Source organism: Trichomycterus rosablanca, chromosome 3 (genome assembly GCF_030014385.1).
Source record: "Trichomycterus rosablanca isolate fTriRos1 chromosome 3, fTriRos1.hap1, whole genome shotgun sequence".
NCBI classification, from domain to species: domain Eukaryota; kingdom Metazoa; phylum Chordata; class Actinopteri; order Siluriformes; family Trichomycteridae; genus Trichomycterus; species Trichomycterus rosablanca.
The window spans coordinates 21,761,731-21,789,728 of NC_085990.1; the positions used below are offsets into that span (position 1 = coordinate 21,761,731).

The 27,998-nt window shown below is 37.7% G+C and overlaps 1 protein-coding gene and 1 long non-coding RNA gene across 2 annotated transcripts; one reads left to right on the top strand and one right to left on the bottom strand.

The window, feature by feature from the left end:
* Nucleotides 1-406: 406 nt before the first annotated feature.
* On the bottom strand, nt 407-16,658 carry pdcd6 (programmed cell death 6). The gene is made up of 6 exons (XM_062991046.1): nt 16,472-16,658; nt 13,573-13,634; nt 3,296-3,340; nt 1,519-1,677; nt 1,160-1,269; nt 407-1,031 (listed from the first exon to the last, which is right to left on the bottom strand). The coding sequence occupies exons 1-6, from the start codon at nt 16,552-16,554 to the stop codon at nt 933-935; spliced, it is 558 nt and encodes a 185-aa protein (XP_062847116.1). The 5' UTR covers nt 16,555-16,658; the 3' UTR covers nt 407-932.
* LOC134309767 (uncharacterized) lies at nt 15,976-27,992 on the top strand. Its single transcript, XR_010011215.1, has 5 exons — nt 15,976-16,096; nt 23,169-23,311; nt 25,566-25,641; nt 25,946-26,063; nt 27,885-27,992. It is a non-coding gene; the product is annotated as an uncharacterized LOC134309767 (long non-coding RNA).
* Nucleotides 27,993-27,998: the final 6 nt, after the last annotated feature.

Sequence of the window (27,998 nt, forward strand, 5' to 3'; positions counted from 1 at the left end):
GGTTTAAATGGTGGAAATGATAAGGATCAGGGATTGCTTCTCATGGTAATTTATCAGAACCCTATAAAGCCAACATTTTTTAATATTTTCATATTCGAAGATTATTCTGCACTATGCATACTGCTATAATTATTAAAAATGATTTGATGAATACCAAGATAAAGTAAATTGCCTTCCAAGCCTCCACAACTTTTCAGTAAAATGTTAGGAGATTACAAATATTTACATAGCAAACATGACATACATGTCAGGGTTTAATTTGTTTAAATACACATAACTACATTTTGTAAAAGGCAGCCATTCAAATGTGCAACCCATGGAAAGATTTCTCACACAGTGTTCATTCATAAATTCAAGCATAGTAAATCAATTTGACATATCCATAATAAAAACAAATACACTTAAGTCTTTATGACCATTTCTTTTTTAATAAAAACTCGCATTTTTGCACTTGTAAAGCATCATGCACAAAATATTAGATTATACAAAAGCACATGTTTCTACTAACTATACATTTTCTGCTTGTACATATCCACTTTTTTAAACAAATATGGCATTAGCTCACATTTCAGTGAATTAAAATCTGTTTTTTATTTAATCAAAAACATGGCTTTAGCATAAAAAATATAACAGTAATTAGTTCATGCTTTGACAATAAGTCCATCAGAAGTCATGCATCTGATTTTTGTTATGATATGTACAATACACATGTTCCATAATTTGAATGGGGATTTTTTTCTTAATTTCATTTTAGAGGTATTAAGTTTGACATCACAATTAAACATAACCACATACAGATAGGAAGATTAGAAATATATCCTAATATTTTGTCCCCTAAATCTTTTTCAGAGAAAAGGGTTTGGCATCACCGGTGAAAAAGTGGTAAAAGGAGTCAGATTTGGTGTTTGGCACTGGTGAGTGGTTGTGATGTGCTATACGATGTTAAAGACCATTGAGAGATACTGCTCATAAGAAACCTGGATCCAACCATCCTGGTCTGTGTCATATCGCCTGAAGACGTCAGTTAACCTCTACACACAAAAAAAAACATGTTCACTCGGTTTACTGTACAAGAGTATCCATTCATTCAAAGCATGTTATGTAATATAGTTATTTATGCTTGCTGTCCATAAGTACTAAATATTACAAGGTGTTTTACCTGTAGTACGATACAACACTGTATGAAGTCATCAAACGCCACCTGACCTTTCCTCTGTCGGTCAAACTTCTCTATTAGTGTGTTATAAAACTGATCGGAGAGACGATAGCCTGGACAAGCAAAAGAACAGAAAGCTCAGACTACTGTGGCAAGCACTGAGTTCAACTCAACATTGGCTACATTTACCAGAAACATTTAATGAGCAATGGAACTTAGTAACAACATATCCGCAAAAACAACTGTACAACTTTATCATAAAAAATAAACATTCTTTTATTTGTTACTACTTTATTGTGTGCCTACTTTTCTCCCTCTGGTCAACCACTATTTTAATCAATTACAATAACAATTTGGCTCACCAAAACCAGAAAGAGCCTGTTTCAGCTCATTCTTGTCAATAAACCCAGAGTTGTCACGGTCGTATGTGCGGAAGATGTTCTGCCAGTCTGTAATGTACTTCCAAACACCAGCAAACTCATTAAAGTTCACCCCGCCTTTGTTCTCTCTATCAAACATAGCTGAAAGATAAAGGAATACAAGTTAAATAGATCAGAGTTTTTATTTTATACTGAGATTACCTTTTTTCTTAAACACTTAAAACTCTGTAAACTAGGTCTTAAAAATATGTACAACAGTCCCCCCCTTATCTGCAGACAGTTAACACACAGTAGCTGTCTTGGTTTATAGATCAACTAAAATGGTACTGCAGTGCTGTTGTGTTATGGCCTTAAAGTGCAACAGTGTGAGGTTGGCAATCTAGCCAAGTCAAAAAGATGTCGTGAGGTGCTTCTTCTAAGTAAAAAGATGAAAATTCTTGACCTGAAAAAGCCTATGCTGCAGTTGCAAAATGTTGTTACACTATTATATTATTATTGTTCTATTTCATTATTGGTTATTGCGGTTATTGATATCTCTTATTGTGCCTAATTTATAAGTGACTTTATTAGAGGTCTGTATGTATCGACAAAAAAGCTTTATGTTTAGGGTTTCAGGCATCCGAAAGGTCTTGGAACATATCCATTTGGATAAGTGGGGCTACTGTACATATACTGAATCAATGTTTAGATCAGGTATTGCTGTTTGGGATTGTTTAAAAGTGTTTTTTAAGTTTGTTGATACTATGACACAAAAGGGGGTAAATCGATGTGAAAATCAATGTCTTTTGCTTGAGGAAGAGTTTCACAGAGTGCAGTCTCACGTGCGACGAGCCACTCACTGCTATCATTGACTGGTTAGTAGAGGCTGTAATTGCCCCAGTAATAAGAAACCCTGGTTCAGCTATTGTATAACTCCCTACTGACACACAGCAAATCATGTGTCTGTGTAGGTGCCTGGCCAGCTGATAGCAGAGCAAAGACTAAAACTCAAAAGCATGAGATCTAAGCACTGGTGGTCAAGCATGTTCTACCGCTGCGCTAACCAAGCGTCTGTTTTTTACTCAATAAAAAAATTATTAAAATTTGTTATCAATGAAAAGAAATTGGCAAAATTTGCATCCCTAATAACAACAGCGAATACACTTTGAGTAAGGTATGTTCTGGCAAGCCTGTGTTTATATCTACAATAATGATTGAATAATTACTTTGGCATTACTTTGGAGATCATTCATGTAATTTTAAATTATTTGAAATCATTTAATTAGTCAGTGCTGACACCAAACTGAATGCTAAAGCACATTTGGGGTACAGAATAGTATGTTAAATGAGTTACATTACCATTGGTGGTATCTTTCCACAAAAAGAAAGAGGGTTAGTTAACTGCTACTAATCTGTTTTTGACAGTATTGTTATTATTTCATTTAGAAAAAAGCACCATGAGAATTTGGACTTCTTTGATTACTGCTTCTGCACTGCCCAGCACAAACTGTGCATCCTATTTTAGTTTGTCACATTTGTTGTAATTATATTTTATTTCATCTACAAGAACACATTTGTCAAACACATAAATACTTTACAATGTACTAAACAAGCACTGACATACTATGTGCTCAGAGGATTCATATGATTAGTCCTTTAACACACACACACACACACACAGACACAACAAATGACCTTAGTAACCATTTTTGAGATTTGCTCCAGCAAAAACATCAAATCAAGCCCATTTCCATGTTCCCTTGTGAAAGCATTTCCTCACCTATAATTGATCTGACAGTCACAGGATTAAATGGCGTCCATGTGCCTGTAAAACAAAAAAGTAAGAAAAACAGTTTGTCAATTAAATTATGAATTAATGGCCGTTAGTAATTTTCAGACTGAAGATTAAAGAAACACAGAACACACAAAATAATCAAATGTGTCAAATATTCAGCTACCAACTTCAACTTGCAGCCTAATACACTTAATACAATATTTACACAACTTGGTTGTATGTATGGTAAAAGAAGTGGAAACCCCTCCTAAACATTATGTTAAGCTCTTTGTTTCACAAGGGTTTTTTTTAACCACGCCCTTGTGACAAAGACGTCCATGGTTTTACGGGAATTGGTGTAATGTTACTTCAGTGACCTGTACAAAGCCTTGGCCTCAAACCCATTAATCACCTTTGGGATTAACTGGAACAAGGGATGTCAAAGATTAACCATTTAACCAATAACTAACAATGAAGCCATTGTTCAATTAATGCTGTCAACTAAACATGTTTTAAAATTAATTTCCAGCAGCTGACACTTGATTCCAATTAAGAGTGCTGCCACAAATCTCTTTAGAAAAGAAGCACTGATTTGAAACACACCCTGATCCACCCTCATCATGCATGCCCTGCTTACAGACACATTCTAAGTTTTCAATCAGAACAGGAAAAAATTTTTATGCATTGATATTATTTAAATCACAAACCATGAAGCCAGTTTGCATCAGTATGAAGTCTGCATATTAATCTCTGCACATGTGAAACTGTGTGAAATCTGTGTGTTTTTTTGTTTGTTTTGTTGCAAATGTTGTCAGGAAAAGCTTTCAGATACTGACTGCATCATAGTTAGTGCTTGTAATGAAAGGTTCGCTACTGAATTTGTTTAATATCTAGTCAAATTTATTTGTATAGTGCTTTTTACAATAAACATTGTCTCAAAGAAACTTTACAGCATCTTAACTGTCTATAAGCCTATATGTCTTATGATGGTCAGTTATCGATTAAAAGTATTCAGCAAAATTTGCATCACTAATTGGGACAATAATTACAATCCAGTTATAGCAGCAGCTAGGGGTGATCTTTATATTAATGCCAATGGTCTTGGTCCTGGATGTCCAACAATACAATATTTGGCCACATACTTTTTTTAAATAAATAAATGCAGTTCCTATTTTCAAAAACAGTTCTTAGATGTTAAATGTGTTTTATCTTCAGCAACATTTAAATGTTTCATTTTAATGCAATGTTTTAAAAAGCTGCTTTATTAACTTCATTTGTTAACAGGAGAAGGTTCTTTGCGCTTAAGCCATCACTGAATTTAACTGACACCCTCCAAGATTAATTACTGATAAAAATGCATTTTGTCACTTAATGTACTACAAAAATCTACTCAATCCCTTTATGGCCTAGAAAGCAACTAGTAATTAGCTAATAGATAATTTTTAGCTTATTACATTTAGATTTGTGGCACAGACACTTTGGCTATGCATTGAATATATACAGTGGGGCCAAAAAGTATTTAGTCAGCCACTGATTGTGCAAGTTCTCCTACTTAGAAAGATGAGAGAGGTCTGTAATTTTCATCATAGGTACACTTCAACTATGAGAGACAAAATGAGAAAAAAAAAATCCAGGAAATCACATTGTAGGATTTTTAAAGAATTTATTTGTAAATTATGGTGGAAAATAAGTATTTGGTCACCCACAAACAAGCAAGATTTCTGGCTCTCACAGACCTGTAACTTCTTCTTTAAGAAGCTCTTCTGTCCTCCACTCGTTACCTGTATTAATGGCACCTGTTTGACCTCATTATCTGTATAAAAGACACCTGTCCACAGCCTTAAACAGTCAGACTCCAAACTCAACCATGGCCAAGACCAAAGAGCTGTCAAAGGACACCAGGAAGAAAATTGTAGACCTGCACCAGGCTGGGAAGAGTGAATCTACAATAGGCAAGCAGGTTGGTGTGAATAAATCAACTGTGGGAGCAATTGTAAGAAAATGGAAGACATACAAGACCATTGATAATCTCCCTCGATCTGGGGCCCCACGCAAGATCTCATCCCGTGGGGTCAAAAAGATCATGAGAACGGTGAGCAAAAATCCCAGAACTACACGGAGGGACCTGATGAATGACCTGCAGAGAGCTGGGACCAAAGTAACAAAGCCTACCATCAGTAACACACTACGCCGAGAGGGACTCAAATCCTGCAGTGCCAGGCGTGTCCCCCTGCTTAAGCCAGTACATGTCCAGGCCCGTCTGAAGTTTGCCAGAGAGCATATGGATGATCCAGAAGAGGATTGGGAGAATATCATGTGGTCAGATGAAACCAAAATGGAACTTTTTGGTAAAAACTCAACTCGTCGTGTTTGGCGGAATAAGAATGCTGAGTTGCATCCCAAGAACACCATACCTACTGTGAAGCATGGGGGTGGAAACATCATGCTTTGGGGCTGTTTTTCTGCAAAGGGGACAGGAAGACTGATCCGTGTTAAGGGAAGAATGAACGGGGCCATGTATCGTGAGATTTTAAGCCAAAACCTCCTTCCATCAGTGAGAGCATTGAAGAGGGAACGTGGCTGGGTCTTCCAGCATGACAATGATCCCAAACACACCGCTCGGGCTACGAAGGAGTGGCTCCGTAAAAAGCATTTCAAGGTGCTGGAGTGGCCTAGCCAGTCTCCAGACCTCAACCCCATAGAAAATTTGTGGAGGGAGTTGAAAGTCCATGTTGCCCAGCGACAGCCCCAAAACATCACTGCTCTAGAGGAGATCTGCATGGAGGAATGGGCCAAAATACCAGCTACAGTGTGTGCAAACCTGGTGAAGACTTACAGGAAACGTTTGACCTCTGTCATTGCCAACAAAGGTTATGTTACAAAGTATTGAGTTGAACTTTTGTTATTGACCAAATACTTATTTTCCACCATAATTTACAAATAAATTCTTTAAAAATCCTACAATGTGATTTCCTGGATTTTTTTTTTCTCATTTTGTCTCTCATAGTTGAAGTGTACCTATGATGAAAATTACAGACCTCTCTCATCTTTCTAAGTAGGAGAACTTGCACAATCAGTGGCTGACTAAATACTTTTTGGCCCCACTGTACATCAACATGGCCAACAAGCAAAGTAAATGTTTTCTTCTGAGTTAAGCTTCTGTCTGAGCATTCTGTGGTAAGAAAAGACTGCAGAGGTAATAAATTACTTTTTAAAGCTAATCCAGCAAGAAATGTTGCAGTTACAAAACTGTTTGTGCTACATGAACAACAGAAGAAGAAAAAACATCACATACGGGGTGCAGATTATGGGATAAAATTAAAGAAACAGATGAAAATAATGAAAAAAGAAGGCATAATACAGAATTGATTAAGCTAAGATACTTGAACATGAATATTTACTTACTACTTTAGTCATTTAGACTACATTAAGTACTGTATATAAACCATATGGATTCTACTCACTTAGCCAGACCAAGAGCTGGAGTATGTTTTTGAAATGTGTAGAGATTTTCTGCCTGTGTGTTAACAGATTAACCATGACTTGCTGCACACTGCCCAGTCTTAAAATAAGATGATACCCAGTCTTAAAACAATGATGCCTCTATACGGTGCACACTGGCTTTTCTCAGTGCTGTGCTCACTCACAAATGAGTAACAGTTGTACTTTCATATCACAGTGGAAAACTGCAAAGTTTTCCACTGGGCCAGTGATAGCTCAGTGGTTAAGGTACTGGACTAGTAAACAGAAAGTTGCCGGTTCAAGCCCCGCCACCACCAAGTTGCCACTGTTGGGTCCCTGAGCAAGGCCCTTAACCCTCAATTGCTCATCGTGTTCTGCTCATTGTGTAAGTCGCTTTGGATAAAAGCGTCTGCTAAATGCTGAAAATGTAAATGTAAACACAAAGTCCAGCATTCACACAAGCCTACTGCTTAAAAATTACTTTATAACTAAAGAAAAATTTGAAAATACTAAACACAATTTGTGGTTTGATAATTATGCTGTCAGATCTCAAGCAGGTTCACAACAGTCTACTTAAAAATGTAAAGCATTTTCCTGCTGTCTTTTACAAAGCCAAATGTACCTGATTTAAGCCTTGCTAAAGCACCCCAGATCATCACTAATCCTCCACCAAATTTTACAGTGGGTGAGAGACACCAGTTTATGGGCTTTTTCAGGTCTCTGTTTAACTATTAGACTACCAGGTGTTAAGCTAAGATGAAACTTGGACTTATCAGAGATGCCCATACCCTAGTTTATGAATGTAGATTTTAAACAATCATAGAATGTAACATTTTAAAGCCTGTAAAGCAGCGGTCCCCAACCTTTTTTGCACCACAAACCGGTTTCATATAAGATATAATTTTACGGACTGGTGGGGGCAGGAGGATTTAAAATAAAAGAATTATAGAATGGAAAATCAGAGGGCGCTCTGAGCTTTTTTCGATGCAACGAGATGCTGCTCCCACCTAGTGGTGAATGGAGATAATAACTCCAAAAAGTTTTGATGTATGATGCAAAATACTCACATGGATTTCAGTGGGTGCTTACACTCTGGTGGATCACAGTGTGTTTTATGTGTGTTTGTGTATATATGCATTAGGGTTGGGCGATATTGCCGATTTTCATACCGTCATACCGTCTTCAGGAAATACCGCGGTATACGGTATTACCGCGGCGGGGGGGGATTGGGGGGGGTTGTGTCGCGGACAAACTGTACAGTGTACACACTTGAGTGTAATTACAATATTTCAATGTTTTATTATGAAAAGATTTAACAATCTGAACGTCAAACATTGCTTATCTTATCTGATCTATAATAAATACACATAAGTATAAATGCATGTGTATCAATTACACTTTAACACAAACATTAACACATAACATTTTGGCATTGTAATCTCTCTCTGCCCACACAAAACAGAATAATAGCCGGCTACACACTTCAATATATTTCAAAAGTTAACTGCTTAGTTTATAGTTACAGATATTTCTTAAAAGTGTATGAACGTGTACGATTAGTTATGCCTGTAATCCAGAATTAAGTTCTATACCGTAACAAAAAATATGAATGTAAATGTTCATGTTGCGATGACGGTGATGTAAAGTAATGTTAAAATAATTCAAAGTCCAAACATTTGAGTGGTTAACGAGAACGCTACTTTAAATGTCACACAAGCTCAGTGCAAAACAACCCGAACACGGAAACGGTACAAATCCGATCTATTCCCTACACACTCGCTCCCTACGCCCTATAGTGCGCTTCACTTTCTTAAAGGGCCAGACAATATATTTTATAATTCACATTACACGACAGGTGAGACGTTCTTTTGTCTTAATATAGCGCTTTTATTTAGGAAAAAATAGTTCTTACATAGGCAGGAAAATCTATGGCAGACAAGAGTCAGAACAGCGGATTGGGCGTAACGTTATTATTACTGTTTGCTCCTTTTTCTCAACACTTGTACTTATTTACTAAATATATCTTCAGTGTAAATCGAGCACATGTCCGCGCATGCACGCGCTTGTGTTCATTTCCGGTTGAACTGATAAAAAATGTTGATTTTGAAAAATTTAAAGACGAGCCGTTATTCAGTTTCTGCTTCTTAGCTCACAGCTAATGCTAGCCAGTGTGGCTCTTCACTCGTCTCTCTGTGTGAGCACCCCACAGCCAATCAGCGAGCTCCAACCGCCTACCCCTCCCACCCCTCCCTTACTGTGGATGCGCGCATGTCCTAAAGTCTCAGTTTTCAAGGTAAACCTGAAGCAGAAATTCGGCGCTTCACATTTAAAAAATACCGTCACCATTTTTGTATACGGTAATATCGTCATACCGCCCAACCCTAATATGCATGTGTTTTATGTCTTTACTGACCTTGCTTTGTGCATAGAGACACGGTAATATATGACATTTCTGGAAATGTGATCAGTCCCCTGATTTAGTACTTTGTAAAGGTACCTTTTGCTTTTACTACAACCATCAGTCTATTTGAATATGTCACTACTAGCTTTGAACAAATACATGGGGGAATAACTGCCCTTTCTTCCTAACACAATTGTTTAAGTACAGTTCAGACCTGGTCAATGAAAAACATTCAGCTTCCTTTCCTGCATTGTTTTTTGGCAGTGTTTTAGGGTCATTGTCATGCTGGAAGATTAACATCCTGCCCATCTTTAGCTGTCTAGCAGAGGGCCACATGCTTTCCAAAATTGTGGATTAAGATTCACAAGGCTTTATTGTCATTTCAGCTATATGGTGCATACTGAAACAAAACAATGTACCTCCAAAACAATGACAAGACAATACCCAGTGCAGATAAAAACAGTACAACAATAAATACACGTCATATTTTCTAACTTAAGAAGTGAGGTGAGCAGGACCAAAAGACGTAAGTAAGTGTGTGTTTAAGTCTGTATGTGTGCATGTGAGTTTGTGAGTGGGTGTGCACAAGTGTATGTATGTGAATGCATGTGAGAGTGTGGGTAAGTGTCTGTGTCCACCCATTCAGACTCTGAGTTGAGGAGTCTGATAGCCTGTGAAATCCTGCGCAACCTAGAATGTTATGATACTTTCTACCAGATGGCAGGAGAGTAAAGAGTTTGTGTGATGGGTCCTCCACAATGCTGAGGGCTTTGTAGGGTTTGTTGTAAATATTCGTGAGATGGAAGAGACCACAATGATCTTTTAAGCTGTCTTGTGGCCATATACAGTGCAATTCCCAAACCAGACAGTAATGCAGCTGCCCAGAATGCTCTCAATAGTTCCTCTGTAGAATGTGGTTAGGATGGGAGGTGGCAGATATGCTTTCCTCAGCAATCACAGAAAATAGAGACACTGTTGGGCTTTCTTGGTTATGGAGCTGGTGTTGAGGTGTTGACGAATCTCCATAAAGGAGCCACTGATGGTTAGCAAAGAGTGGTCACTCTGTGTTTTTCTGAAGTCAACAACCATATCTTTAGTTTTGTCCACATTCAGAGACTGGTCCACATTCACAGCCCTGAGGAGCTCTAGTGCTCAGTGTGGTGGTGCTGGAGGTGTTATTACCAATCCAGACAGACTAAGGTCTCCCAGTCAGGAAGCCCAAGATCCAATTGCAGAGAGAGATGTTCAGGTCCAGTGAGCTCTGTCTTTCAATTAGGTGCTGACGAGGTGTTAAATGATAAAAATAAACTATAAAGGAACAGTGTTCTAACATAAGTGTCCCTTTTGCCCAAATGTGTGAGAGCCAGGTGAATTGTGGTGGCTATGATGTAGTCCATATAGCAATTTGGATGATACGTTTGCTGTGGTGAATCCATCGAGGGAGACACCAGGTCCTTGATATGCCAAATAAGAAGCAAAAAACTTGGGCAACAAATACAGTGGTATCTTGTAACTGGACATCCCCTAAACTCAAAATCTTTGAAACTTGACACCCTTTGTCAAGAAATTTGTACCCTTAAACTTGACGTTTACCCTAAACTCAACATGTGTGTGACTGCCACTTTGTTCAGTTCAGTGCTTGGCTTGAGGGGTGCAGTAAAACGTCATTTAAGTGCGAATGTGAGACGAATCTGCATTTGTGTGGAATAACCGTCAAATTCACTCTAAGAGTGTCCACATGTATCTGTACTTAGCTGGATTTTCCTCCTGTTTTACTTTTAAACTTGTGTTATAGCTTGGGGTGTTGTAAGAATCAGCTTATTGCTAAAAAAAAAAAAAAAAGCTTAATGTGACAATGTATTGAAAGAACAACACAGGAACACTAAACCTCTCCTAATTATTACTGCTCACATGTTCTCTTCATTAATAAAATTTCTCACTTGTTGTTTTAGTACAATAAGTCACGTTAAGCCTTGTGCACCACCACACTCCATAGGAAATTCACTTCTCATGTGAATGTGCCCTTAGTGAACTCACCAGGTATTCCAAGATCAAGCATTTCCATGATTAAAAAGCATGAGGAAACAATAAAGAAGTATAGGTAAAATGAAGGTTTTATTGGTTTTTTATTGATTTTGAACTGTTTTTCAATTGTATTTCAGTGTTTTTATATTTAACTTGTTATTTTCAGTGTATACGTGTCAAGAACAACCTCATTATTTTACATTAGCCTAAAATATATGTTCCACAGGATCATGGAATGCATTAACAGGTTTCAGATACATTTGCCTTTTATGCCTTTTAAAATTGACGCCACTCCTAAAACCAATAGACGTCAAGTTTCAAGGTAACACAGGAAACAAATAGCACAAATAGACCCCAACAGGCCACTGCGTGAAAACGCACAACCATTTTGGATTCATTCCATAGTGCATTCTGGCACAATCTCTTCAATGAGTTCTTCAATTGTTCTAATGTCCGTTCTGTGCTTTTAATGTTCAAGTTAGCATGGACACTTTGACTGCCCTTCCACTATGCAGTCCCACATGAAGGGTTTAACACTTACATTTCCCAATGTAGATCACGGAGAAGATCCATTGAAATAGTGGAAATGTTACAAAATAAGCTTTCCTCTGCTGTATAAATTAGCACAGAAATATTTGTGCATACAAACGACCGGCTTTGCAACAGAGAGAGCTGGAACATTCAATAACTTGGATATGGAAAGACAACAGGTTTACTGGTGTGGATTAGACCAGGGGTTTTCAACCTGTGGGGCTTACTTGTCTGGGGAGTCTGGGGAGTACTTGTCTGGGGAGTCTGGGGAGTACATGTCTGGGGGGGCGCGAGTGCCTGACCGGGGGGCGTGGCATTACGAGATTTTTTTACTTCTAAAACTAAAGCAATTCATTTTTCACCCACGGGAGACATATTTCATTACTCTAACTGACCACGCACTCAAGCACGTTTAATGTTATTCAGTTCCGTCTGGAAAAAACCTTCAAAATAGAGCTATCAGCGAAGATAACCGGTGACAAAAGCAACGACCGCTGTTATAGGACGTGTTTGTGTCTTTAAGAGAGACGCTCTGTTCACAGTATCGATTATAAGTGACTCGGGAGTTAATTCATTTTAAGCGCAGCGTAAGTTTCTTTTCTCAGTCATCTCTCCGTGTTTACTGTTATAATGAATGTTGCGGTTGTAAATAAACACCAACTACTACAGAACATTTTGTGTGACTCGCTTAAAAAGCTCAGGCTTAATTATACTGAGTATTACCACAGAGTCAGAGTCGTTCTGCCTGTGGAGCTAAACGTTTTCTGTCAGTCAGAGCAGATGATCCCGAACTAACCAACTTAGTAATTGATGAACTTTTGTCTATGCTTGACTCTGTGAAGTAACGTTTTCTGCTCTCATCTACATCAAAAAGCAAGAACCGCTTATGATTTACCAAAGTGAACCACGAATTTATATAATGTGCTGATAGAATCGGCTCAGATGGGGTCGGACTGTATTATCTTTTTAAAGTAATATTTTCAATCAGCAAAATAGCATCATATGTATGATGTGCACAACATTATTTTAGCTTGTCAGAAGCTTTCTCAATGATTTCTGTGCGGTGGTTGACAAGGGGAGGGGGCGTGGTGCAAGTTCGCGGTTGGCACACGAAGGGGGGCGCATGTCCAAAAAGGTTGAAAACCCCTGGATTAGACTAAGTGAACAATCTAAAAGATCCCTTTTCACATCTAGTTTTATATTTCAAGAGACTACACAAAATATGCCTTATTTTTATGTTATTGTGTGTTCCTTTGGGCATACAAAATAAAATGTCTTTTTTCAGTGACATTTTATATTGTATTATTCTACTATTCAGAAAACATATTTGCAGAAATGTCTTTATTTTCAAACATATATCTTAAATTATCTCAATTTTGTGAAAAAATTTTTAAGTTTTGCATTTCTATGCCACTTAAACTTTGTATGTTTGAAAATTTGCAAAATGATCAGTAATCTGTAGATCAGTAGACATGATCTACTAAAAGTTTATGCCATACTAAATTTTGATCATGGAAATCTACAGATAGTTCCTCAGGCTTGGTTTTTGTCCTCACAATGCAATTTGTAAGCCATTATAAGTTGGCCATGTTTATGTCTAAATGTTGCTAAGTTGTTGCTAAGTTGCTAACCTCATTGCTTACCACAATATTTTTCTTCTATAAACTAACAGATTAAAGAAGAATAACATGCATATGCCACTTTTGTTATGAGTGATATGTTGAACATGACTAATCATTTAAGAATCACTCTGTAGTTTTGCCCGGTAACCCACAAATTTTAGAAAAATGACTACACTGTCCCAATGTGTACAAAAAGTGATATGTGCACATTTATGGTCAAAAAAGTAAGTAATACCACTTACCATTTGATAAAGCTTGCTGAAGCTCTGTGTCTGATATTGATCCACTCCTGTCTTTGTCCACCCTATGGAGAAGCCAGATAGATTCATTTGAATTGTCATACAACAACATGGTAACTATTAGCTTTCTTATGACCAACTCATGAGATACACAGATACCTGAACCACCCTGCAAATTTAATGTTTTTCTCCACTAATACCTCAAGTCCAGTTTTAAGTACAGACTTACATCACAAACTGCATCACAAATATTAATTTACTCTAAATAATAAGTTAATTGGCAAAAAAACACAGGAGAAAGTTTAGGTATGCAATTCAAATGGGGTGTAAAATAAATAGCCAAAACTACAAAAATACAAATTACTGCTTGGTGACACAGTGACAGTGTTATCAGCAATCTCATGTCCTATCTGCATTTTGACATAAAATATCTACAGTGCTATTCAGTGCACAGAAAGCAACAAAAGTGTTTATGTCAAATTATGTCATAATATTGCACTCTATTTGGCTGATACAGATACAGTGCTAGTATCAGTGCTTATACTGAGAGTACTGGTGCATTCACAAATCATAACTTGTATTAGATGTTTTGAAGTTCAGTAATCAGGCTGTAACATGCCAAGCTAAACTATTTTTTCATTAAATTTAGGTCACCTCATTCAGAGTTAGGATAAGCTATAAAGAGTGGAGATGTTCTAATAGCATAGTCTGATATTAAAACTTTCAGCATCAGCTGATAGATGAGCTAATCCATACTGACATCTTCACAGTCACACAGCAAACATGTAACAAGCAACCTGTTTTATATACATACATGCGCACGCGCACGCACACACACACACACACACACACAATGACAAAGTAAAACATGGTGTTGTTCAAAAATTAATTCAAAATAAAAAAAACTGTCATTTCTTATAGAAATAACTATTTACACTTATAAGCTGTGGCACTCCAAACTGTGGTCATGTACATCCTTGTGATTTTAATTATCATTGAGATGTGTCTAGAACTTAAGTCCCCTTGTTGCAATTTGAATTGATTGGACATAGTTTGGAAAGGCAGACACTTTTTACACTGCATTGTCAGGACACCATGTCATGTAAAGATTTGTTTGTGAATCTCTAAAATCAAAATTCTTTAAATGCCCTTGAGTGGCCCAGTCTTAAACTCTGTTGAACATTTGTGGGGGGACCTAAGGTGGCAGTTTACAGACACACACAATCTATTCTGAATAAACTGCCCAAATCTGTGTGAAAGCTTGTAGAGACTAACAATCTAACATAACTTGTAGTTGTAATTGCTGCTAAATTGGCTTCTACGAATTATTAAGTAACAGGTCTACATAAATGATATTTCAGTTTTTTATTTTAATCAGTTTTTTAACTCATCATTTTTACATCATCATTATGGGTGATTAAGTGTAGATTTATTGGTAAAATGGCAATTATATTAGTTCCACAAAAAATCAAATCCACAACACAATGAAGGGATCAATAATCAAGGGATCTTACTACTTTCTGAATTCACTGTGTCAGTAGTGTTTTCCTGGATTTTTAAAGCTTATGTATGAGGGTTTTGAGGAAAGGGTCAAAGAACTATGGTAAAATCCTTTAGAATGTGATTTATAGATAGTCTGTAACAAAGTAGTAGTAATTTATGACATGATGTCTTATAAATATTGGTCAGGAAGGTATAACATTTTGGTATCAAGCCTAGGTGAGCACCTAGCAGTGATGTGTGTTGGATGAATGTGAACATACGGTTTGAAAACAAAATATTTGACAACCAAAAGTGGTCACCAAAAGACTTGAGGTGACTCACATTGTAATGACAGGGAGTCCCTGAAATTTGTAAAAATTTGACCAGATAATTATTCAGTGTTTTGACTGGTATTTTTCTTACATTAACACTCAGTTTTATATCAGAATCATGATACAGTTTAAAGTTTTCTTCTAAATCTTCTAAAAACATAATAGTTTAAAACTACAAAATCAATACACTAACATTTCAGAACGCTGGATATAAAAAGGATAATAAGGATAATAAAAAGACCATTTTTAACCATGACTGATAACTTAGTCACAAGGAAAAGTTGACTGGTGACTCATTGAGTAAGACAGATATGTATGATCCAAAGGGGCAGCGTGACTGCAAATTCAACTCAGTACAGATGGTCTGGGTTTCAAAAGACGTTTGTCAGTTGCGTCAGATGAAGTTCCTGTCCTTTTGGTATGAAAACCTGAACTCACACCGGCCATTAGTGAATAAAAGACTACTGACTCCAGTGACGACTAACGACAAACAACACACGAAATACTCTCATTTGCCCCTCCCTGGAACTCCCAAGAAACAGAGTTTCTTTCGCTTTAGCTGTACTAAGCGTTATCGAGCACGGGTGTACTCACTACTCAGTGCTATTAAGACCGCAGTAGTGTTAACTGGTGAGGGCAGCAGTCAACCCTCTGCAGTATTACATAATTCATTACAACCACAAGGGGCAAGCAAGCTAGTTGACTACAAACCAGTAAGTACACCTAAAATAAATCACGACATAAAATAAAGACTATATTACACCACCTGTGACAAGCTATTCACGCCGTTTGATGTAAGTACGCGTATCTCAGTCAGATGTGTATTATGTAAACAAAACCAGGAAACGCAAGAGAATGGTTTGTCAGCTGAATCGTTAATACAAAACCTGTGACGTATACACAAATCTTACCGAACTAATCAAGGTAGACATATATTTAAAGCCTCATACAATACGAGTTAAGGTTTGAATGCATTTTCCGCTTACTCTGGTTAATGGTAATCTAAAAACTTGACACCCAAGCTACTGACCGAGCTAATAAGCTGCAGCAGTAGTTCAGGCGACGCTAGATGCGGAGTTTACACTTACCGCTGAAATATATTCCATAAAAAGGCTTGATCCGGCGGGGCGTTGTTATAGTGCGGAGGTCTGTATTGGTTGTGGTAAGCCATTTTAATAGTATTTGTGCTACAAAATTACGAAGATCACGAGGCGTACCCGTTGAATTTTCTTCAATCTGACCGTGACATTCTTCACGCAAAGGCGTGGCATGAACCAAAACTCTAACTTGCCATTAAATATTCAGTAACGTCACGGCTCCGCCTACAGGCTACTTTCAGCATTATCATAGGCTCGCTGCCTGCCAGCGTGTCAGAACTGTGCTAATGGGGTGGAGCCAGATGCCATAATTGAGTGACGGTAAATACACTCTTTGTACGAATTGTGCATTTTTTTCCATTACGAACTTTTTCCATGGCCTAATTTACACACATAGAAAACAAGTAATAGATAAAACCAAAAGAACTAATAATTCGTGACATTAAAACAGTTAAACTACAAAGTCACTGTGTATTTCATGTGTGCTTGTAGTGTCACAAGTACTGTAGGCTATACCAAGGCAGTAATCACAATATATATTGGGGTAATATGCCAACCCAATATTCAGATATTTTCAATATTCTAGTGAGTAAAAAAATATAAATAAACATATTCCACTCGCTAGCTTTGTGTAGTGTTAGGATCCGTCAGTGTTCCACAATGATCCCCGTCATTTGGTCCCCCCGGGTCCATTCATGGCTACGTCTTTGTCGTATACACAGAATCTTTTTATATGCATAATAAACAATTAATTTGTTTATTATTTGTTTAAAATATGAGGATTACGTTAGCCCGTTGTTTTAGCAAAGTTTTAGCAAAATTTTAAATTTTTTTAGTACTTATACGTGTTATTTCACAGAACATATTTTTTTCACAGAACAAAATAAGTTTTTTTCTAATCCTGGTGTAAAATCTGACATTTAATTTTGTGTATGTCTCGGATTTTGTGTTTCTACAACTGTGGACAATGAAGACGCTTGTTTATCAGCGTCTAGAAGAAGCCTAGCAACATAATTAATTTTGTCATTTTTTTGTCTAACCGCTTACAGAGCGGAGTGGTTTACGCTGCTAATTAGCTAATGTAAAAAGTTAATCGTTATTGGTTCAGGCGGCATGATGGCATCCCTCTTGAGCGGAGCTGCACAGACGAATCAATGCAATAAAAACGTTTTTTCGACAAGGCTTAAACATGGCTTTGTAAAAGCTGCCTTAATTGTGATGCCTTATATTAACCAATAGCGTTGCTTATCTACAGCAAGAAAGTGCGAAATACATTTATATAACACATTTAAAATTAAGTGTTACTAAGTTGTTTTCAGCTTTCATCAACAGCATTTAAACAACAATTTATTGTGTGATTTTTCTAACATACATATGCTAGTAAAATGGTACAAAAAGCTAGACTTGGTGAACAAGACAATATAAACAGCAACAAGTAAAGTCACCGTGGAATGCAGTTGTATTACAAGTTAAGCACTTACAAATCGGCTTGACTGGACACGTAAGTAATATACGTAACTAAATTACGGTTTAACAGGTAAAGACGCTGTTTTTACCAGTACAGACGCCATCTTTTGCACCGGTACACGGAGAACACTCACATGTAAGATTTTGACGCGTGCACACGGGAAATTTTTACGCGTCTTGCAGTATATCACCAATAGATGGCAATGTTTACTAATAAGTGGAAGTCTGCAAAGGGCACAGCTTAACGTTCTGTGTGTGTGTGTGTGTGTGTGTGTGTTTGTTTGTTTGTTTGTTTGTTTGTTTATTTATCCTCTGATGGAGTGGCGACCTGTTCAGGGTGTTTCCTACATTTCGCCCAGTCAATCGCACACACCGTGACCTGACCAGGATAAAGCGGTGGTAAAACAGACACTGAATGAATTTCTGAAAATATGTAAAGCCCGATGATAGCTGAATTTACAGTTTTTTCAATTGTTTAAACAGATTTCTTTTTTTTGCAATTTTTTACAGTTGTCCTTTATAATCGTTTACAAATTTTACTAACCTCTTAACATAAACTGAAGCAGCCCTTTTGGGGTAAGTCTAAAACTAGTGAATGCTGTTTAAAAAAACACAATCAGAATTTTTTTTTTAAGCCTGTAAACCACCCTAACAAAAGAGCCTACCTTACACCTACAGAAAAATTAGGCCTTCACAACATAAGAACGAAACCTTTCCTCTGCACATGATTTGTGCCAAATCTTGATTAAAATCACCTGTTTGAAAACACATCATCATTACCTCATTACTAGCCCTAAATTGCCCCATTCCAACTTTTTTTGAAATGTGTTGTAAGCCTGAAATGCATGTATATGTATATTAACTGCTGAAATTAGGCTGACCAGACCAAACATGAAATACCTTGTGTTCATATCTGCAATGGAATAAGAGTCAATGTAAATGTAAGAAACACTTTTTTATTTGTATTTTTTTAATTTGGGTTTTACATTCAAGTCGTAGATATATCCCAATAACCTATAACCACTGAATATTGGTGGAATTAATTTGAAGCAAAACTGCTTATGGCGCTTTTTAAGACGTGCATTTTCCTGAATACTATGAATCTTTCCTCTGCCAGTGTAATATAGAAGTTAGCTAAAGAAATATTCGTTGGCAGGTACGTTTTTGAAAATTATGGACATTATGGACATGGATATTTTGCACTCAATTAATTCCAACAAAATTTTGTGAACGTTATATCTGTAATTTAGCCTAGTGGTTAAGGAACTGGACTAGTAATCAGAAGGTCACTGGTTCAAGCCTCACCACTGCCAGATTGCTGCTGATGAGCCCTTGAGCAAGTCCATTAACCCTTAATTGCTCAGACTGTATACTGTACCTGTAATGTAAGTCACTTTGGATAAAGGTGTCTGCTAAATGCTGTAAAAGTAAATGTGATTTAAATGTAATCTAAAATGTTAGCTAGGTATCTAAACAATCTTAATGCTAATTAATGTAAATAAAAACTATGATGCTGCAGGTTTACATTGTTAATCATTCTTAACTTCAGTGTGTTTCTTGAGTTCTGAAATGCTGATATTTCTGTATCTTTGGGTAAACATAAAAGGCACTTCATCCGATATGAAGAAACTTTTACTCTGACATATGAAAACATTTCCTGTAAATATGGTCACAGGTGTTCTTGTCTGTCACTATTATGTTGCTGCTAGCATCTGACATGCCTGGAGTTTGAAGAAAAATGCATCCATCGCTTTGAGAGAACTTGTTTGCACTTGTACATTAATATGCTTAACCATTGCTCCAACTTACAAGCGCAAATTCACCAAGCCTAATTGCTTACATTCTGTTACACATCTTACATCATTTACCAACCAAATTTCTTGCCATGTTATTTTGTAGTAACGAGTAACAAATTTGCTTAGGGCAAATGTATCGGACCCCGATAACCCCCCCCCCCCCCCCCCCCCCACAAAATGCCCTAGAAATGTCGCTACAACAGCACGAAAAGCAGCAAAAACTACTGTTGACGGGTTGCGCGGACAGAACAGTGCCGAGGTACGATTATTTCTGTGCGCTCTGCTTTTGCCAGGGCTATGGTAAGCGTAGACATCATGATCAGCTGTACACACCGCTGCGACAGAACCCTCTTTACTCAGCCCCTACGAAGTGCAGTCATAGAGCCTCTTTTTCTCCCGCTACTGAGTGCCTTCTTCTCACCACATTAGCCTTTTAATCTTGCCCATGAGGTTCTCCAGTTTCACTTCTGGATCCCACTTTTGACACTAATGTGGCATCGACATAGACTGAGATGAGTTAAAAGGAATAGTATTTGTTCTTTTATTGAAAAGAACCAACTCGCTTGACAGGCCAAGAACCAACTCGCTAGTGGGCAGAAGAACAGGTATAGGTACACACATCTATTAAAAGTTGATTCACACACAAATAGGGTAGGGTCTTCAATTACATTTAGCATCACTGTCAGGGTGAACAAATTACAACTTAACAGTAAGCAATCAACATACATGGTTTGGTATGTTAATCGGTAAAGATTCTCTTAGACACTGACTCACTTTACCAAATTCACGGAAACACACGTGTGAAGAGACAAAGGGTTTAATAAAGCCAAGTCCAAAAACACACGTCAACAAGGACTAAGCGATTCAAGTTGTTTGTGTGCTGATGTGCAGTGTAAAAGCAAGTAGGAAAAATAAATAAAGGGAGAGCATGCTAGATATTTTCCTTGAGTCTGCGAGCGATTGGCAAGCTGCTCGGATCGAGTCGTTTAACAGTTCACACATAGGGATCGAGAGCCGATTTTCAAGCAAACGCTGAGCAAATGCTGATTTGCCTCCAAGCAGGCACATCTACCAGCGGAAATCAGAGCAAAATCGAGTAGTGTGAACTAGATATTTTGCCATCTACACACGTAATTTATTTACGTGTGGACACGCAATATGTCTAGGCGATGACTCTTAAGATGTTTTGGCTTCTATGGGAGGGGTGGGCGGATTTATCCAAATATCGATAGTATCGATACCAGCGTTGGTATTGAAATCGGATCGATACTAAGTGCTGGGGTCAATACTTTGGGTTCAGTTTCTCTCCACTACATTCAGTACGTACCTCCTGTTTCATTAGAAAGTAGAAACCATGTCTGTACAGACTCCACTCCCCTCACATCTTACATGCTCACCCTGCTCCTACTCTCCTGCCTTGCTGTGTTTTGTTGTTGTGCCGTCACGTGACATGTACAGTAGTTTTGTTTTGTTATTATATTATTGTTTTTGAACTAAAACCTCTAACTGAAAAATAAGTTCGTTAATAATTTTGTTTACTTTGTTTGTTTTACAAAAATCCAGAAAAGTGCAAAAAAAGGAAGACATTATGTTTTGTTATTATATAATTGTTTCTAAACAGAAACACCAGACTGCACATGATTAACTAATTAACTGTAGCAAGCAAAAATCACAAAATCATTTAGTGGTCACAGCATTCTGATGATACACTCACTTCATAAACCATAACACACTACTCTCCCCTACAAGCTGCAAAAAGTATCGGTATAGGTATCGACAATACTGGCCCTGGATCGACACCAAATTTTACGGTATTGCACACCACTACTGTATGGCCTTCCATACTCCTCTGACATAACTTAATTATGGTTGCTGAGGCGGTGACACCGTAGGAACAAGGGGATTGGTCAAAAGGGACGTCTGGTCTGTTTATCTGAATGCTGATTGAAGATAAAGAATCAACATCATTGACTGCATACTAACGTACTAAATAGAAATCTGTCACCTCATATATTCTGTGTTATTATGCATACTATTTAGTAGGATAGTACACGCATTCAGGAGAATACCTCAGGCTGACGTTCGAAAAAAATAAGAGATTTTTGCCTGTTTTGCATGATTAATGAGATTGATTTGTAATACAAAAAGTAAATTTTCTTTAGCATAGGGTTTCTCAGTAGTTTGGTCTAAATAACAATACTTGTTTTGTTAAAAAGTTTAAATGTTTTACTATCCAAACGTCCTTCAGCGTCATACTGGTTGTTTCTCCACAATTTGGTAAGATCTTCCTTTTGGGTAAACTGACAAAAGTGAAATGAATATATCGTTATATTATGTCAATAGCTAGCTCATCTGAGGTGAATATGACCTCAAATGTGGGATCATCTTTTTCATGGCGTTTAAAATAAGTATAAGGTGTAGTTACATAAACTTGTAAATAACATGTTTAGTATGTCTTGGCAGTCTTTAGATGTCAATGATTCCGCAACTGTTATATAATATAATGTGAAAGTTTGCACATCTCTGGTATTGTTTTAACACATCAACCAAAAAACAGACTTTTTGTGGATTTTAGTGCACAGTTTTATTTATTCATTCATTGTATGTTTTACCACCGCTTTATCCTATTTAGGGTCGCGGTGGGTCCAATCCACTGGGCGAAAGGCATGTAACACCCAGTTCTGGTCGCCAGTCCATCACAGGGGAAGCGCGCACGCACACACACAGTCACACACACACACACTCATACCAAGGGGGCATTTTAGTACCTCAATTTACCTTGACTGCATGCCTTTGGACTTGTGGAAGGAAACCGGAGCACCCGAAGCAAACCCATGCAGGCACAGGGAGAGCATGCAAACACCACACAGAAAGCACCCGGACCGCTTCACCTGAAAATCCAACCCAGAACCTTTGAGGCGACAGTGCTACCCATTGAGCCACCGTGCTGCCCTACACAATTCTATTTATTGCAAAATTTAACATTTTGGGAAAATACATAATTTATCAAACATGGCATACCTTTATTAGATGTCACATTTTATGCCCCAAATAAAAAAAATAAAACCGACTGCCATGGAAATAAAGAAGCCCATACTCCAAAATCAGGACCATAAAACCTGAGTTGCTACTTGGTTCAGATCAAATTTTAAATGCAAATAATAGGAAACAGCAAAAACATAAACAGAGCAATTTGTTATTGTTATTAATGTAATAAAATCTTTGTCTGCCATTTTTAATCATGCAGGATAAAAAAATTTAGCCACTTTAGCCAATACAAACTTTGACATATTTGGTTAATACTGACAGGTTGGCAGCCACGAAAGGGATTAGGATAACAAGAAGAGAATTCCTTAAGGTCAACATTGTTTAAACACTTTTCTTGTTTAAATACTTTTTTTTTTTTTTGTGTTTTGTGTGTCTAGTGAGGATATAATTGACTATGTAGAAGTCCAGGTTTCACCACATCATCCAAGCTTGCCACGTCCTCGATTCTCACTGTATCTCTCTTCTCAGCTGCAGTATGGAGTGATCATTGTTTACCACAAACAATGTGCATTTCTACTTGGTAAGAAATTTACTAATACGCTGATAAGGGTTGCCTCTGTGGGCTAAACCAGAATTTTGCAGTGTCCATTTATATTTTAATGTGCATAAAAAGTACTAAAAAATGACTAGAGTGTTTAAGTTGTCTTCTGTCACACATGAAAATTATTAATGTTTAGAAATGTCACCATGTAGCTACATCGTTTAATTTCAATATTAAATAATGTGTCTTCAGTAAGTGTTTTCTTATGATAAAGGTTTGACCTATGTCTTTTGCTAACAGGTTTATAAAATAGGCATACAGCCATGCAAACTCCAATGACTTTTACATCCACTTGGTACAATACCAAAAATAATTCTTGTATTTATTGCATTTTAAAAATATCCTATAAACTTATCTGGAAATTAGGTTTGTAATGCAAAAGTAACTGGAAAAAAAATTAATATTGACCATGCTAGTAGAGGGAAAAAAGCAAAAGAAAGAGCCAAGATGAGTTTTAAAAAAGACCTGGACAATAGAGAATCAGAGCAAGATCATCTTATCTGATAAGTCCAATTTTCAGCTGGCCCAACATCTGGTAGTCTGTTGGTTAGCTACAGTGTCATGCACCCACTGTGAAATTTGGTGGAGAATCATTGATGATCTGGGGGTGTGTCAAAGTTGGAACCTTGCAAGCTATAAAAGCTGAGCTGCTTGAATTTTTGCACTAAGTGAGACTCAACAGCAATGTGGAAGACTGCCAGCGAGCATGCCAATATGCATGAAATCTGTCAGAAGTTCATTATATTCAAACACGTATACATATATAGGTAGTAAAACCAGACACTGATAATTTTGCAGTGTTTTTTTCTTTTTTTTCTGAGCAGTATAACAGGTGGCTCCTGTCGCACGGTGGCAGCACTGTCGCAAGAAGGTCCTGGGTTCAATCCCCAGGCGGAACAGTCCGAGTCCTTTCTGTGTGGAGTTTGCGTGTTCTCCCCGTGTCTGCATGGGTTTCCCCCGGGAGCTCCGGTTTCCTCCCACATTCCAAAAACATGCAGTCAGGTTAATTGGAGACACTGAATTGCCCTATAGGTGAATTGGTGTATGTATGTGTGTCTGCCCTGCAATGGACTTGTGCCCCGTCCAGGGTGTTACTGTGTGCCTTGTGCCCATTGAAAAGCTGGGAAAGGCTCCAGCACCCAGCGACCCTAATTGGATAAGCGGTTAAGAAAGTGAGTGAGTGAGTGAGTGAGCAGTATAATACAAACCCAATGCAAATCAGTTTTGACCTATATTCAATTAAAAACTGTACACAGATAAAATATTTAATGTTTTAATGTTTAATTTAATTCAGCGTATTATATCCTTGAACTAAATTTGGATAGTTGCAAACAATTCCAAAAAGGTAGGTTGGGGCATGTTTATTACTGTGTAACATTACCTTTTTTTGAACAAATAGTTGCATTAGTTGTTGCATTGCAATAGTTCAGGAAACAAGGATGCCAATTGATGAGTTGTGAAAGTGGAATTTGTCATATTCTGACTTGAATATAACACTTCAGCCGCTCAACAGTCTGCGGTCTCTGTTGTCGTTTATTTATTCCTGAGTCTATGTGGTTAAAATTAATAACAGAAGCATATTGTCTAACATAACCCCAGTCCACTCTTTTTTGAATTTGTTGCAGTCATTGAATGTAATTCAATATTAATTAAATAACAAAATATTTTTGGTGTAAAAGACAAATCACTGATTTCTGTTTTTATTTGCATTTTACCTACTATTGTAATGTTTTTGGAAATGAGATTGTAAATCAGAAATATAGTATATATACTCTAAATATTGTAAAATGCAATTCTAACCACATGTCAATTAGCAGTTTTTGAATAGGGACACTTATTAAAATATGATTTTTATTTGATTTACTAATTAAAAAAAACAAAAAAAACACCTGTTAACACTGTCTAAACACTGCGATAAAGATCAGTTTGCACAAAAATATTTGTATTTATGTGAAATAGCATTTGTGATTATAAAATACAGTTAGAAATGATTACATCCATTTAACTTAGGTTGACTAAATGTATTGGAGTTTTTGAAGGCAAGAAAATCTAAGCTTTGTAAAACCCTACATTAGATGATGATATTTTAGTAAAATTATCTGTTATTATCTGTTATTAGATGGCATGTTGCATCAAATATACAGTTGAATGATGTAGTATGTACAATTTAAAATTTTAATATAACTGTTGGAGGTTCTGCCTAACCAATAAACCTTTTTTTTTTTTTTAACAGAGGAGGTCCAGCAGACAATTGAACGCTTATTGCGCACAGAAAATCACACACAAATTGACATGCAAGACCCAGACAGGTCTGACTCAGGGTTCTCCACACATCTTGAATTTGCAATGAACATTTAGGGCTGTAATAACATTTTCATAAATGATATGATTTCTGCCAAAATACTCTTTACACCATTAACATTTACTGTCTTTCCCTATGGGATTAATAAAGTGATCTATCTATTTATCTGTCTGTCAACACTGAGGTTTAAGGTCTTAACAAAATGATTAGTTTTCTTAACACACAACATTATACCATTATGGATTATATTTAGTGAAGTCGTGGTTGTGATGCAATGCAAGAGCCATAGTAAGTGGGCTGGTCTCTTACAGGTTAGCTTTAAATATCCCAGACGCATTGTTTCTCATGGAGGGAGCAGAGGGAGCTCTGGAGCCATTTGGTGTAATGGGGCCTACTGGGCAACTGCCAAGTCCCAATCAATTACCACAAGTAAGAGATTACATGCACACACACACATACAGTGTATCACAAAAGTGAGTACACCCCTCACATTTCTGCAAATATTTTATTATATCTTTTCATGGGACAACACTATAGAAATGAAACTTGGATATAACTTAGAGTAGTCAGTGTACAACTTGTATAGCAGTGTAGATTTACTGTCTTCTGAAAATAACTCAACACACAGCCATTAATGTCTAAATGGCTGGCAACATAAGTGAGTACACCCCACAGTGAACATGTCCAAATTGTGCCCAAAGTGTCAATATTTTGTGTGACCACCATTATTATCCAGCACTGCCTTAACCCTCCTGGGCATGGAATTCACCAGAGCTGCACAGGTTGCTACTGGAATCCTCTTCCACTCCTCCATGATGACATCACGGAGCTGGTGGATGTTAGACACCTTGAACTCCTCCACCTTCCACTTGAGGATGCGCCACAGGTGCTCAATTGGGTTTAGTCCATCACCTTTACCTTCAGCTTCCTCAGCAAGGCAGTTGTCATCTTGGAGGTTGTGTTTGGGGTCGTTATCCTGTTGGAAAACTGCCATGAGGCCCAGTTTTCAAAGGGAGGGGATCATGCTCTGTTTCAGAATGTCACAGTACATGTTGGAATTGATGTTTCCCTCAATGAACTGCAGCTCCCCAGTGCCAGCAACACTCATGCAGCCCAAGACCATGATGCTACCACCACCATGCTTGACTGTAGGCAAGATACAGTTGTCTTGGTACTTCTCACCAGGGCGCCGCCACACATGCTGGACACCATCTGAGCCAAACAAGTTTATCTTGGTCTCGTCAGACCACAGGGCATTCCAGTAATCCATGTTCTTGGACTGCTTGTCTTCAGCAAACTGTTTGCGGGCTTTCTTGTGCGTCAGCTTCCTTCTGGGATGACGACCATGCAGACCGAGTTGATGCAGTGTGCGGCGTATGGTCTGAGCACTGACAGGCTGACCTCCCACGTCTTCAACCTCTGCAGCAATGCTGGCAGCACTCATGTGTCTATTTTTTAAAGCCAACCTCTGGATATGACGCCGAACACGTGGACTCAACTTCTATGGTCGACCCTGGCGAAGCCTGTTCCGAGTGGAACCTGTCCTGGAAAACCGCTGTATGACCTTGGCCACCATGCTGTAGCTCAGTTTCAGGGTGTTAGCAATCTTCTTATAGCCCAGGCCATCTTTGTGGAGAGCAACAATTCTATTTCTCACATCCTCAGAGAGTTCTTTGCCATGAGGTGCCATGTTGAATATCCAGTGGCCAGTATGAGAGAATTGTACCCAAAACACCAAATTTAACAGCCCTGCTCCCCATTTACACCTGGGACCTTGACACATGACACCAGGGAGGGACAACGACACATTTGGGCACAATTTGGACATGTTCACTGTGGGGTGTACTCACTTATGTTGCCAGCTATTTAGACATTAATGGCTGTGTGTTGAGTTATTTTCAGAAGACAGTAAATCTACACTGCTATACAAGCTGTACACTGACTACTCTAAGTTATATCCAAGTTTCATGTCTATAGTGTTGTCCCATGAAAAGATATAATGAAATATTTGCAGAAATGTGAGGGGTGTACTCACTTTTGTGATACACTGTATTTATTGATTTAGGGTGCCAGGTAACCTAACTAGTTATTTAAGATGGCCATAGCAACTCGCAATGTAATACCAACAAACATACACACACTTTCATTTGACATTTATTAAGTTATTCCAGCTGATTCAAGAACACATAGAAAGCATTTAGGGTGAACAAGCAATGTATGTTTAGTCTGAATGGATGTCATGATTTTCAGCCATGGCAATTTATGAAGACTTCATTCTCTGACCGTCCTTTGGGGACTAGAAAGGAATGTACAGATGCAACAAATGGAGGTAGATGTACAGTTAGAGATTAAAAGGAAATGAAT